The sequence below is a fragment of the Crocodylus porosus genome, unplaced genomic scaffold (assembly GCF_001723895.1).
Source record: "Crocodylus porosus isolate Cpor-Errol unplaced genomic scaffold, CroPor_comp1, whole genome shotgun sequence".
NCBI classification, from domain to species: Eukaryota; Metazoa; Chordata; order Crocodylia; family Crocodylidae; genus Crocodylus; species Crocodylus porosus.
Window position 1 is genome coordinate 12454693 of NW_017728927.1, and position 14934 is coordinate 12469626.

The 14934-nt window shown below is 42.9% G+C and overlaps 1 protein-coding gene and 1 long non-coding RNA gene across 6 annotated transcripts in view; both read left to right on the plus strand.

The window, feature by feature from the left end:
- The window catches only part of CARD11 (caspase recruitment domain family member 11), a 56486-nt gene extending 50402 nt beyond the window's left edge, over positions 1-6084 (plus strand). For all 5 annotated transcript variants that reach the window (XM_019542018.1, XM_019542022.1, XM_019542019.1 and 2 more), the window contains exons 19-24: positions 321-416; positions 1430-1562; positions 2086-2265; positions 3512-3636; positions 4476-4591; positions 5235-6084. In XM_019542018.1, the coding sequence (XP_019397563.1) occupies positions 321-416; positions 1430-1562; positions 2086-2265; positions 3512-3636; positions 4476-4591; positions 5235-5439 (855 nt within the window). In that variant the 3' untranslated portion in view covers positions 5440-6084. The remainder of the gene's footprint in view (positions 1-320; positions 417-1429; positions 1563-2085; positions 2266-3511; positions 3637-4475; positions 4592-5234) is intronic.
- Positions 6085-6894: 810 nt separating this feature from the next.
- On the plus strand, positions 6895-10678 carry LOC109314715. Its single transcript, XR_002102350.1, has 2 exons — positions 6895-8270; positions 8316-10678. It is a non-coding gene; the product is annotated as an uncharacterized LOC109314715 (long non-coding RNA).
- Positions 10679-14934: the final 4256 nt, after the last annotated feature.

Genomic DNA, 14934 nt, shown 5'->3' on the forward strand with positions numbered 1-14934 from the left:
TAAATGTAAATAGTCCTTTTAACCAACAGTGCACAGGTCACTAGACAGGTGACCTCTCTGGTCAATTATACAGTGTAGGCACAGCCAGAGGCTCCCACGGAGAGAGGGATGTGGGCAAGTAATAACAAGCATGGAGTTTATCAGTATGAGCAGTGCTAGCTCCATAGCTGGCACAGAATTGCACTGACTTTTATAATTGGTACAAATATTAATGAATAATGATGCCCTTGTCTGGGAATACCTGCATTGTGTGTCTTCCGGAGATCTGTTTCATTCTGCAGCTTTTTAAAGAAAATCTTTTCCTGTGCAATTCTTATTAGCACACGCTGCAGCCAGAGGAGCCTGTCCCACAGAATGACCCCAAAACCAGCCCTCGCCTGTCCCGAGCAAGCTTTCTTTTGGGCCAAATCTTACAGGTAATAAAGCTCAAATCCTCCTCTACATTACTGCTAAGCATGATTTTAAATGAGACATTTGAGTCTGACTTCTCTTTGTGATGGTTTCCAGTATCATAACTTTTGAGAGGCTACTCTCCCATTCAGAAACTGCACAAGAGTTTCTGACTGCCACAAGGAGCTTTAAATATATGAGAAAAGTGAAATGAATTTTGCTTTCTAGCTGCCTTCCTTGTGTGGGATCTTTTTATGCCTTCCTTCTGTTGCAACTCTAGCATACAGCCATACCCTGGAAGGCTGAAATGTATTTGATTTGAGTCATGACAATGAATCCTTTTGGCCAAACCAAGTCTGTTGTTATCTAGGAGAGTAATGTTTCAGCATCAAATGATTCTTCAATTCTAGGGTCAGTTCTGTTGATTGAGTTGGAGAACATGTGGGTGAGTGCAATGGAAAGGTAATATGGGCTGTTTGATTGGGGATATGCAACTGCCGGAGTAAATATTTAAATGAAAGGATAGATTGACGGATGATGAATGAATGAATGAAGCATATTCCAGGATGTGAAATTCTACCATAGGTGAAGGCTTTTGGACTCAACAGTCTGAACAATGGGTGTTGCAAGAAGGAAGGGGCAGATTGCTGGGTGTAATTTGTGGTACCATTGTACTAACATTCATAGTAACCACGCTGCTCTCTGTGAGTTCATTAGTGCTGAGGCTGTTGTTGTCAGCAGGTTTTGGAAAGGAAGAAAAAAAACATGACTCATAAGTAGAGTGAGCAAAGTAAAATCATTTCACAGGGGATTTGAAAAGGCTCTGGGTCAGATCTGTGATCTGTAAAGAGACTTGGGATTCAGACAACAGCTCTGTGGAGGAATTAGACAACCTGTAGTCTCATCTTTGACAGGCATATAGGCGATTCAGATCTCACAGGTAATGGAAGAGGGTGTAGAAAGCTGACAAATGATAGAAAGAAAACAGAATTTGATCCCTAGAACGAATGAGGATGAAGCCTCTCTCTTTCTTTTTCAGTTTGTCAGCAGGTCTGAAAACAAATATAAGCGTATGAACAGCAACGAGCGAGTCCGTATTGTCACTGGCTACCCCTCTGGGCTGGCACGGACCTCTTCCGAAGCAATGAAACTGTTGCCAGATAAATTGGAAGGTATGGACATGACAGAAATGTTGTGCTTGCTGTACCTAGATGTAAAAGACTATGCAAATACAAGCCAATGGAGATTTGGGTCCTAGGACTTTCTCGTATCTAACTAATTTATTCATGTGAAAGCTAGATAATACTGGTGCTTGAAGGCTTATATTTTGCTGAAGGGTCTGGGTGAAGATAGGCCTGGGAAACAAATCAACAGATCCACTTACACCTTCTCTTTTGTTGACAACTGTTCTTAGGTTTCCTCAGGTCCTCCCTCTTAGGACACTTCACTCAAAATAAATTTAGGCTCCTAATCAGGGAAATTTTCTAACTAAATGGCCTGTTAAACTGTCAGTCTCCTAAGGAAAATGGTGAAGATACTGCTTGAATAATTTACAACCATCGCACTGGAGAATATACAGTAGAGGAGTGGACAAGACGAAACATGTCATTCCCCTCTCTAGTACTGTAATTCTTCCATCTTCTTGTCCCACAACTGAAAACAAGCTAGTTTATAAACAGTCTCCTCTTTTCTCAGATATGGATTCTGAAAGTGAAATAAATAAGAGCCTCAGCCTGATCCCCTATAGCTTGGTACGACCAATTCATTGTGATCGCAGGCGTCCCGTCCTCTTTACTCCCACTATGCTTGCCAAGACCCTGGTGCAGAAGCTTTTGAACTCTGGAGGTGCCCTGGAATTCAACATGTGTAAGCCAGGTAATGAATAAAAGAGTATTATGCAAGTGCATGCAAATGCGTGGGCATATGTTGCAGCTACTTGGGTCACCTTCATCCACGTCACAGTGAAGTGTAGGTCTGGATACTATAACGTGTGAACTTGTGAGAAGCGCTGAAGGTTTCTGAATTAGCCACAGTAAGTAGTTCTGAAGGCCCATATTGGTGAAATGTTGCAGATTTGTATGTTCAATAGCTGCCATAACATGCTTCACACTTTGTGACTGGGGTGTCACGAGTGGTCTAGCTTCTGTAATGTTCCAGTCCGGGTGTGTGAAGTTTTGATCAGCTTGTGTCTGGGTGCTACAGCCAGTCATACAGTTTTATACAGTCCAGTGCTGTGATCGTGCATCTGATCTTCTCCAAAGACAGGGCTTCTGAGTGAAATCTTTTTTTTTTTTTTACTGTTTATCGTTCAAGCCAGCATCCAAGTATTGTGATTCCTACCTCTGAAAGATCTTCTGTTCTGCTAAAGAATAATTGGTTTGAAATCCCAGGACCCATACCTGAGTAATTATTAAGACTTTAAACTGATAAATCATGAAGAGTAAATTAGAATCTTCGGATTATTGCAGTTTTTTGTGGTTTGCTTATTATTCAGCATTTCCCTCAGTGGCCCCCGAAATTGGTCTGCTTCCAGTCGGTTTTACTTTTGGATCCTCCTGCTTTAGCACAGTGCTTCAGGATGTGTCTTACAATGTTTATTCAGTGTGTATGCTGAGCTGAGAAAGCTATTCTGGGGGTGGACCATCTTCCTATTATGTGTTTGAACAATGCCTAGCCCAATGAGACTGAAGCATGTTGACCCTACTGCAATGTAAGTAATAGCACTGCAATACAGTAGCGTAGTACTGAGCAGATTGCTATCCCAGTTACAGCGGGGGAGAGTCCATCCTGGACTGGGTGCTGCGGATCCCAGTTACTCGCTGACATTAGGTACTGGAATGCTATTTACTGAATCGTGTTCTTGTCGTTTGATGCTTTCGTGTCCTTTGTCTTCTGTTAATTGCATGGGAACTCAGTGGTGCAGGATATATTTGAGGTTCTGAGCCAAGATCAAGCTGGGCTTTAGCTGAATTAAATGAATAAAATGAGATGAGCTCTCAAGAAGACAACTCATAGTTGATCTTCTTTCACTGTATCCTAACTGAAATACTGCTGGACGATTTCGTAGCTGTACAAAATGTGTGAATCTGCTAACCTTGCCTTCCTCCACTTCTCTCTCCAGATATTGTAACAAAGGAAGAGTTCCTCAGGAAGCAAAGGACAGAAACCATCATATTTTCCAGAGAAAAGAATCCCCACACCTATGAATGTATCGTACCTGCCAATATTGAGGCCGTCACTGCCAAGGTGATTAGAAAGGAATGCAGACAGTCTGTTTCCAAAAGCAGCCACATTATTAAGGACTGAAGTTTTATGAGTAGTTTCTCCTCTCCTCTGTCTCTCTTTCTCTCTTCTTTCAGGCCCCAGCTTATATTTACCTTTCCCCAAATAGCACTTGCTTTGTGCAATCACTTTTTTCTTTCTGTTCCATCCTAAGCCATATCCTTTTACTTTTCCGCTCACTTTCTATGATGACCCGCACTGATACAGTGAAATAGCCTTTTATTTTCTACACGCTCTTCCATCGTCAGTCCCCCTTTTTCATATGTATATGTGAATGTGAAAAGAGGAAGACTTACAAGGAAAGAACAGACTGAGACACAGAGACGGTGACATACAGTAAAAAGATAACATGTCAAAAGCAGACAGATCACATCAATTACAGTATAGTTGATGCATAGTAGGGGGAAAAAGGAGAATTAAAACATTTTTTCCAGCAACTAGCTGTAACATATTTTCTCACTGAACAAAGACTAAACGTGTTCATTTCTCTATCTAAAATTTACCTAAGTGTTTTATCCTGTGTTTCATCTTTAGATCAATTCCTTCCCATTTTTAAACCTGCAGACACAGAGTTCTTGTACTAGATCAGCTTTGAGTATTGCTTGTTGCCAGTCAGTGGGTAGGTGTGAATCAGTGGGAGGAGTTTAGCCCTGAAATGTGCAGTTGATTACAAAGAAGTTAAATCTGTGCTGTGATAAATAAAGGACAACTCACCTGACCTAGCTGAGGGGGGATATATCCTTATTTCAAGACATTATTTTTATGAATGTTCCTTCATCACATTGTTATCACTTTGTTTTTAGAATAAGCATTGTCTACTGGAAGCTGGAATAAGTTGCACAAAGGATTTAATCAAAGCCAAGATATATCCCATTGTTCTCTTTATCAGAGTCTCAGAGAAAAACATCAAGAGGTTCAGGTAACGTATCAAACCTTTTGAACATTTGATATTCTAATTCACTGAAGAAAACTACAGTCCCGTGACTATCTCTGAGCGAAGCAGAGCTTCTTCTCTCTCATCGCATGCTTCTACTTCTTTTCTCTCATCTAGGGCTACTCTGTGCACTATTTTCTTCTGTGATTCCTCCCTGAAGTATTACAAATGGAGTAACTATGAGTTCCAACAGGTCCATAACTCCCTTACTCTTCATGATAGCAATGATCTGACCCCCAGTTACCTTTCCTGCTTGGTGCACGGGGCTGGACCCGATGATCGTTCAAGGTCCCTTCTGGCCTTACAATCTATGAATGCTTGTTGAGGGAATTTGGGTTTGGAGGATCTATGAGGTTCCCCTTAGGCAGCACTCCCATGCTATTTCCTACAGTGTTTCCAGCTGGGAGGTGATGGATCTGGAGCAGATCTCCCTATGCACAGTGCCACTTCATTGTTCCCCATGACAGTTTTGTTGTGAGAGTTGTTCTCTGTAACAACCAATTAGTCTCTAAAGGGCTAGCTTGCCCTACCTTCTGTCTAACAACTCTTGATGGGACAGTTAAGATTGTCAGGATGTTTTAACCATAAATTCATTCTGTTTCTTTTTTTACTTGGTCATCTGATGCAGGAAGCTACTGCCAAAACCAGAGACTGAGGATGAGTTCCTACGTATGTGCCGACAAAAGGAAAAAGAACTAGAGGCATTGCCATGTCTTTATGCCTCTATAGAGACAGATACGTGGAGTAGCATTGAGGATCTCATCCGAGTCATCAAAGAGAAGATTGCAGAAGAGCAGCGTAAAACCATCTGGATAGATGAAGATCAGCTATAGAAAACAATAAACAAATGAAGCTCTTTGGTAATGAAAGGACACATCAAAGTGGAACTGGGGCTTTCAGAGGTCTCTGATACAGTGCCCTTGACTCCTGTTCCATCCTTGCTGGCTGAGGACTCTTGCTGCTGGCAGAATGTATGTGTGGATGGGAATTCGAGCTGTGTGTTTAACAGTGAATGTCACAGATGCTAGGGATCTAGGACACGGATCAGAATGCTGCCACCAGCATAGCTTCTGACCCACCACCCTCCATTCAGAGACTGCAGCTGTTTAACACGCGAGAAGGACAGGGATCTCAAGAGGGAGTTTGAAAGAATTCATTTTATATAAATGCAGATCTCATCTGGTTCATTTAACACTCCTGACGTGACCAGACAAGTATATCCTATGGGGAGAAAAAGGATGAGGGTCAGGCTAAAGGACATGGAACCTGCGATGTGCTCTACAGCCGAAGTGAAGTTGCTGAATGTATGCCATTAAAGAAGCTGCAGGCTGCCCAGTAGCAACAGAAACACTGCCACTGATAGCCTGGGCGGCTCTGCAGCCCTGTTTGTATGTGCATGTGCAGTCAGAAGGGAAGGACAGAAACCAGCCCTTGTTCCTGGCATTAATTAAAATGACAGTCTACTCTTTATTTTTAAACCTCTGCTTAACAATGTGCACAGTGTTCTTTTGTAGTCATGACACTCTCAGCAAAGCAGTCTCCCAATTCCCGGTGGCAAATCAAACCTTTACAGGTCTGTCCATGTTTCACGTAAGCTATCCCTGTTTTGGGTGTTGTGCTCCTGTACTCATTCAAGCACCTCTGGCCTTAACAAATATATTTTATTCCAGATGGAGAGAATCAAACTGACCCTCCTGGAGACTGGCTGTTTCCATTTAACCACTGACATCTACATGCTTCCCCAGCACTGCTGCTTGCCAGCATCTGTGCTCTGAGCAGGAGGGACCAGTGCCTTTTGCCATGATTACCAGCAAAATGGCCAGTGAGCATGTCACTGTGCTGTGATTTAAGTGCTGTAGGTGCTCGGAGTAAATTTTTCAAAAATGCTTGAGTGGCTTAAGAGTCCAAGGGCCATTTTGAAAAGCAGCTAAGTCACAAAGCAGTCAAGTTCCACTGCAGAGCAATAGGACTTAAGCTTCTTGGTTACATAAGCCTTTGGAAAATGTTGCCCTGTACAGTAGGCACTGAACTGAAACCACCAAATTTCATTTCACAGCAGCCATGAGGAGTGACATACACCATTATTGACATGGTATGAATTCAAATCAACAACTTAGCTTTTCAGTGGGCACATCTACGCGTTTATTAATGCATCTGAGATACCGCACATTTAATTTAGTACTGCCTTAATAAAGTACTAACTAAATGTGCAGTACCTAAAATTACTGCACAGTAGCACCAGTCCACAGTTATTTAGTGATACTTACTGCACATTAGCTTAATAACACTGCACAGTAGGCTATTAGCATGGTTTTTGCCGTGACACGCTACCGTGCAGTTTTTAGGCTAATGCACAGTAAGCATCCTGTGTAGATGTGCCCAGTCTGTTGTGTATCCAGCTACCCCAGAATCAACCATTCCTTTCTGTTTTTCCAAAGGGATTGTATATGGTAAGTGCTCTTTGATCCTGTGCCGATCCTAAATCCCTGGCTCCAGTGCTCCAGGCCAGCACACAGCAGCTGTTAATAAAAAATCACAGAGTCCAAGCAAAACATCTGGCATGGTCACCCACACCAGACAAGCTTCTGCAGTGTGTCCTTGAGCGAGGCGTCTGATGTTCTTGGTGTGCTCGGTGCCTGCACATTGTGATGTGTTTGGGTCTGTCCCTGTTGGCTTACCTGACCATGCCTATCCTTGTCATGGTGCCCATTATTTTTTAATTCACGGTATCTTTTAGAATTCATTTGTGTCAGTTTCCATCTTACTTACGGCTCCTGTTCCTGTCATATCATTAATGTTTAAAAGGCTGTTCATAGCAAGTATTTCTCAAAGAATAGGTACTTTTCTGCCCCTCTCTCTCCTGGGAAGCTGCCCTCCACAGCTAACAGGATGAGAGAGATGACATTACTACTACTACTCTTACCTCTATTTTGCAGTTGATAACAATTACAGTGTGCATGTGCAATGACCTGCAGCCCCTTCTGGGGCAAATGGTGATAGCCAACTGGTGTACATAGCAAACATGACTCCCCTGTAACTCAAGAGATAAAGAAAATACCATTTAGGAGAGGACAAATGTCCTCCACGGTCATTTTCCGGACGTTCACCATATCCTGAGATTGCAGGTCTTAGTGCTGAACCTTCTTTATGCAGAGAGAATGAATGGGAAGAGAAGGAATAGCAATTGCGATCAGATGAAACAATAGACCTAATACTTTTTTATAAACCAGGATAGGAGTGAGTCCATGAAGAGGCAGAATCTCATTGTGCCTTAAGTTCCTATTGTGAGTTTTGAGCCTTGCTGATACTCCTCAAGCCCTGGTGATACTATTGTGAATGTCTGTTCATGTATACTAGTTGAGCCATACACCTCTGAAACCCATCTAAACATATTCAGCCATACAGGCTAACAATGTGCCTGTGGATTTTCCTGTCAGGGTAACTGTTGGCATCAGTGTTTGGATTCAGCCTGGTAAAGAGAAGGGCGTGAGGTGCAAACTTGAACAAGATCTACAGGTCAGTTAGTTAATTTTTCATTGTGATGTATTGTTTTAAACACCCCACACACACACACACACACACATGCACACATAGATGCATGTCCTTTTAGGTATGGCCAACCTGTTCATCATCCTGGGGTAGCAGACAACATAAAGCAGTGATTGTAAGGGAGCAGAAGCAATGACTAATCCAATTGCCCACTAGAAAGTGAATTGGAAATGGTACCAATTATTATAAAATAGAAATGAGCCCAGTCTAAACTCTCCAGTGCATGAGGATTTGAAACCAAGTTTTCCCAAATTTCAGGGTGCCCTATAGATCCGAGACTATCATCGCTGTTCTGTGTTTGCACAGCAGTTATTAATTAACACAATGGGATTTTGTTTTATGACTGGGGCTTCTAGTTGCTACTTCTATACGGATTAATAATATTTCAGTCCATTAAAGAGAGAAATTCAAGCTGCAGGCCCAGGTTCAAATTGGAATTCGGGATTTGGACTACGCCCATCTACTGAAGACACATATGAAAATCCATTGAATATATGTACAGTAGGTAAGCTCTGTTTCCAGCAAAGTCTCTTGAAATCAATCTGCTGAAGGTTTTTAGATGAAAGCTGGAAACTTTTCTCAACTTCGTTCATATCTTAAGTTAGACTGAGTTTTCCAAAACTCAAGATATCATGTCATGCCACTTGACACACTATTTGTCAATAAAAGCACTTATAGAATAGAGAAATAACAGGCTTTTTAAAACTATACTGTTAGAAAATCTATTTCCTCATTCCTTTATGAGAACAAAACTGAAAAGCCCATTGAAAACTTTTTCAAGGGAACATTTTCTGTTGGAAAATGCCATTTTGTCAGATCAAAACTTTCCATGAGTATGATGAAATTTCATTTTAAATAATTGAAACAAAGTGTTTTAGTATAATTATGTTCCATTTCCACATTTTTGAGGGTAGGACTTTCTCTTTTGCTGCTGTTGTTCTGAAACAACACTTTGCTTTGAAATTGATTCCAGTTTACATGGCAAGAAAATTTTTAAAATGAAAAGTCTAAATTGCAACAAAACAAAATTTGATACACTGGATTTTTTTTAATGTCGTTTTGAGGGAATTTTTTAATATCTGATGTTTGGTTCCAGTTCAAACCAAAATCATATTTCAGAATTATGGTTATTTCTGTAAAATGGACATTTCAGTTCTGCCTCTTCTGGGATCATTCCATCAGAAAGCTGCATTTATTATCAAGATATGTTAAGTTTACTATACTTTCGGTTGGAAGCAGGGAATGGGATATTAAAGGTTATTTATATATTTTAATATAATTTAAATACTGGTTTACGTCACAAGTCATGATGCAGTGTCTATGAAAATAAAGAAAAACCTAATTCAACTTTCTGTTCTGCTTTGCCCAACTGTTAAAAAGATGTATTATAGAAGGTAGTATCATGCAGTTCAGCACATTGGGGAATTGTTGCATGTAAGAATTTCATGCAAACTTTATTACACTGTATTTGATTTCTTTTTGCATCAGCGTGCTGGCTGGAGGCTAACCTGTCAATTGTTCTGAACTAGCAGACAGCTCTGGTAGAACAGTTTGTAAGGGAGTGTAAGTAGATTGCTTTCTACAAATTTTAGGTGGAGATCGGTTACAATTATTGTAGAAGTGTTGGTAAACCAGCTAGGTATTTCTGTGTTAGTTTATGCTGAATCATTTTCATGGCCTGAGGTTTGAGGACTCTTCAGTAGGGACCATGAGATGAAGTTAGAAGGCTGTATCTAGCAGCCTGAACTCAGTGCTGTCGAAGTCAGACCTTTTATGTAACCCTATTGCTGTCAGGAGGATTAAGATCTACCAAACTCAGGATGCTTCTGTGGAGGCAGGATACAAACAAGGGGTCAGGGCTTCTGTGACAGCACTAGTCTAGGACTGCACAATTGTATTTGAAGCCTAGGGAGCCAGATCATTCAGTGCACTTGTTCTAATTATACTGTTAAACCTAGCAAATGTGTTTATTGCTGCAATTCCTGTTCCTCCCCCTGCTAGTATATTAACAGATTTGGAAACTTGCAATATCTGTGATGATTACTTACCCTGATGTGCATTCCCATTCTGTAATACAGAGCAGGAGTGTCACACACATGTTCAGAAACACCCCCAACTGTTTTTGTTGCCTGACTCTAAAGGCCTTGCTACAAAGTGATTTTGGGTGGCTTCTGGAGCTTTTATCCCCTGGATTGTCCACAGATCAACACCTTAAAGTGGCTTGAAGCACTCAATATGTGGCTCAAAGTTATGCCGCTCCAGGGAAGGATTATCTCTTGATCAGCTCCTGATCCATTAAAATGTAGCCATTCCTCACAGATGTGCTGCTCAGGTCGAAAGTGCAACTGCTTCAAGCTAGCACTAAGCTGATCAACATTTTTGCAGCTCACCATGTAAGGTGCAACACGGCTCGAAAACATGGCATGGCACCATAGTTACCATTTCAATGTAAGGTACTCACCAAACAACATCAAAATGAATAAGAAAACTGCCGGCCAATAAATATATAGTTCTTCTTTATAAGTTATTTTCTTTTTTCCAATTGTTCTGCAATGTCCAGTTCCCAAAGGTCCTGCAGGCCAGCCCCTTCATGAATGTACTGAATCAAGGCCAATAGTGCACTTAAGTTGTCCTAGGGTTTTTCATTAGAGAGCTTCTCTGAGCAGGGATCTACAGAAGCAAATGATTAAGGAGCACTGGGGAGGAGGGAGGTGGGAGAGAATAAAAAACATCAATTCCAGAAAAGTACTGGCTTTAGGAGACTTATCCCCACAAGTAGAGGGAGGCTGTACAGTGGCTGAATGGAAAGCCTTTCACCTTTGGAGAGCTGGGTCCCAGTGTGAGTTTTGTTGTTTGTAAAAACAAATCTGGTTATTTTGCTTTAGCTGCTAAGTAGCCAGTTAGCTACATTTTAATAACCTACAGCTAATAGTCATCCGCTTAAACACTTATCCTGGAATAGCAGCCGTTGCATTGGCAGGCCTGTTTGAGAGACCTCGCTCAGTGTGTCTGCCCACACAATACCTGGTGGGACCCATGGAACCGTTCTGTCTATCACTTCCTTGAACAGAAAGCCAAATTAAACCAATGCAGTGTTAAAAATAATCTGACAGTCAGTTTCCCGTTTAGAAGCTTGAAGGAGGCACAAAGGTCTCCTTCCTGGAGGTGCAGTGCTTCATTTCCCTGCAGACGTAGTTTGAGCGATCACGGATTTCATAGATTTCATAGACATTAGAGCTGGAAGGGACCGCGGGAGATCATCAAGTCTAGCCCCCCGCCCAAAGGGCAGGAAGTCAGCTGGGGTCATAGGATCCCAGCAAGATACGTGTCCAAACACATTTTAAAGGAGTCCGGAGTAGGTGTTTGCCCCACCTCTGCAGGGAGTCTATTCCAGGCCTTCGGGGCTTGGACAGTAAAGAAGTTTTTCCTAATGTCCAGCCTGAAATGGTCTTGGAGGAGTTTGTGACCATTGCCCTTGTCATCCCTTGGGGCGCTCTGGTGAACAGGTAGGTGTTCCTGATGCATATCCTAGATGTTTCCATAAGAAACCCTTTTCTGCTCCTGGAGGCTTTGCTGGCCACAGACTCTAACCTCTAGCCTCCAAAAGGAAAAATAATACTTAGCTGTTATGATTTTCCTTTATAGAATCCAAACAGCTTTACAAAGGAAGGTGCCACTACAGTGAAAAAGCAAACATAGACACAAAGAGTTGACGCGACTTGGCCAAATTTAAATACTAGGTCAGTGACTACATCTCCTGACTCCCTATTCCCTGAACAACAACACTGCCTTTCATAGCTATGCAAACTGATTCCTTGATGCAAGCTCCAGGCTTTAGTGATAAGATGGGGTAATTCTGATGGCCATACCTAGTGTTTGGGTGGTGGCTGCCTTAAGAAGTGAGATTTCTAGTTTGATCTGAACAACCCTACCAGTAAGCCAAGTTTAAAACAACAGGAAGCTCCTACATGAGTCCTGTTTCACACGTTCATCTTCCCTCCCCCACTTCTTTTTCTGTTCCTCTGCTGCAAAAACCTTCTGATGTTCAGATCACAAGCAGGCTCTCCGGGGTTAAATGCACCATTAGTCACTGGAAAAAAAAAAGGAAAAAAAGACCCTTTAAAAACAGATGGTGGATGATAGAGAAACTGTTTGAGTGTAAATAGCTATACCAGCACGGCTGCTTCATCAGATATTAGCATCAAAAGCTGTTTGACAATTTAGCAACAAGCAGCAGTATTGATTTTATTCCAAACTGCAGAGAGAGAGAGAGAGAGATGAAGAGATGATTCTTTCATATAGAGAGTCCTAGGATCCAGACTGGCCAGACTGAACAAGATCCAGACTGAACAGGACTGGCCAAAGAGCAAAGTCAACTGCAGCACCCCACACAGCTAGTAGCTAAATATCAGGCAGCAGGTTAGGGGTTATCGGAAGGATGCGTGGGCTAGTCCAACCTACATGATTCATCACACAGAGAGGTCCCCTGGTTAAGGGGTTAAAAGCGTTACCATTTCCCCTTTTCTGCTACAGAGCCTGCCAGTATTGGTCCAGAAAGATTCATATCATATTGAAGTTTCAGTTTCAGTCTGCAAAATACCAGGCAGCTGCAGGAAAAAATGGGGAAGAAAGAAAATGCAGAGCAAGATAGTGGCAGAATTCAATCTGAAAGCTGTGGCAAGAATGTTATCTATCTTGGTCTCTCTCCCATTAGCATCTTTTGTCACTAGCTCTTCCACTGGCCAGCTATCAGAGCCTGCAAGCTTTTCTTGATGGAGAGGGGCAAGTATATCTGATCCCCCAGAGAATGGACCTCCTTTTCAGATCTAAAGTCTCTACAACTGTTCCTTTTGCAACAAGTGCCTCACTAATTCATACTGCTACTTTGGCTCTGGGGAGGGCAGCGGTGCTCCATGAGCCTGTTCGTTTTTCCAACTGGGAAAACCGAAAGGAATCCCCAGCACAGCCTACAGCCATTGCATTAATGTGGCTTTAGCAGAATGGCAAGGAAAAGGATGCTATAGCACTGCATCTCACTTAACTCCCGTAACAGCTCTTCTGGAGCGGGAATGTTACACCACAGTGGACTGAGCTGGGAAGCACTGTGTTGGAAACAAGTCCTGCCCGCTCACTGCTACTCCATGCCCACCAATTGCAAAGAAAAGTAACAACGCTGTTTCTGCGGTGTGCATCCAACATGTACCCAGCACTGCGCTGAGTCTCAGAGTGGTGCTGGGAGTGCCCTGTCTGGCTCTAGTAATCCTGCCTAATAGCAGCTCCATTACCCTTTTCTGGTATCAGGCATGCACAGAGCAGGAGTGAGCAGGTGGGGTGTGTGCTCCCAGCAACTTGCCCCCTGGCTGCAGATGTGCCCACAGAGCCCACGTCTTGGTGCTGGTTGCAGAGAGGGCTAGGCCGTGCCAGGGTCAAGGCCCAGCATAGCACTTAGAAAGCACCAGAGCATACAGGGGCCAAGTCCCAGCATGGCGTTCAAAGACAACCTTTGAGTATGGGGTTCAAGTCCCCCAGCGATATTCAAGGTGAGCCAGAACATGCAGGAAGAAAGGGATGAATAATTCCAAAGCAGGCAGAGTAAGGTGGGAGAGAGAAGGCCAAATCCACTCTCGGTGCATGTGGGCACAATTCTACTGCCTTGCAGCTGATAAAATCTGGTTTGCATGTGGATGCGAAGGACTAAACGGGCTGTCTTCTCAAATCTAGTGGGACATCTTGATACCAACATTAAATTGGGATTAAAAGACAGAATCACAAATTATGACGTGCTAAATGCTGACTCCTGTACTTATGCCCTCTGCATGAGCCTTGGAGTGGGGCTATTAAATGTGGCGAGGGAATTGAACATTGTTCTAAATATACATTTATAAATGTAACTGCAAACAAAGTGGCTCCCACCCCCCTCCCTCATGGTGAGCTCTGTTCCCAAGCATGAGTCAGCTCTGCCGGCCTAATGCTTTTTTTCTCACCAGAAATCTGGATGAAATGAGCATCTCTCCAAAGACAGCTTTATGCAGGTGAGTTTTGGCCCTGCCCTAGTAGTGCTGCCACAGGTAGTGCTTCCCTGTGTCTGGGTGCTGAGTTCCTCTGCTCATTGTTAGAGTCATTGCTGTTTATGAATCGGAGCGGTAACAATGTGACAACGAAGCTGGACAACAGCATAGACAGTGGTTTGTTTGTTCCAACTCATTTTCCCATCGCGGTTTCTTCTTCTTATTATTATTATTATTTGTGTGCCTCAGAAAGATTAAGCTATGCTACATGGTGGGCTGCATATTTGATTTACTCTTCTTTTTACACTGCTGTTCCTATTACAGCAGTAAAAACAGTTTGTTCTCCTATGGACTGGTGTCACAAACCCTTCTGCTAGGCAGTAAGGTACTGGAACTGAAGAAATGAGGTCCCAATGTATGAAAGTCTTTATTCTCAGGGTTCCTGAGTACGCACAAGTAGGCCTGTGCAAAGTGGCTAGTGTTTGCTTCAGATTTGGCTTCCGCCAATTTGGGGGACAGTGATTCAATTCAGTTGCCCAGCCCCCCATGGGTACCCTGCCCGGGCCAGCCCTGGCCCTTTAAGGAAAAAAATCCCCTGCATTCACCGCTCCTGCCGGCAGGGGGCGATCCTTGCTGCCCTGCACCACGTGGGGGGCTCTGCACGAGCCCCTGAAGCCCTGGGGTCGCTGCAGGAGCAGTAACTCCTGGGGCTTTTCTCGGCTTTTTTTTCTTAAAGGGCCAGAGCTGGCCCAGGCGGGGCACCCATGGGGG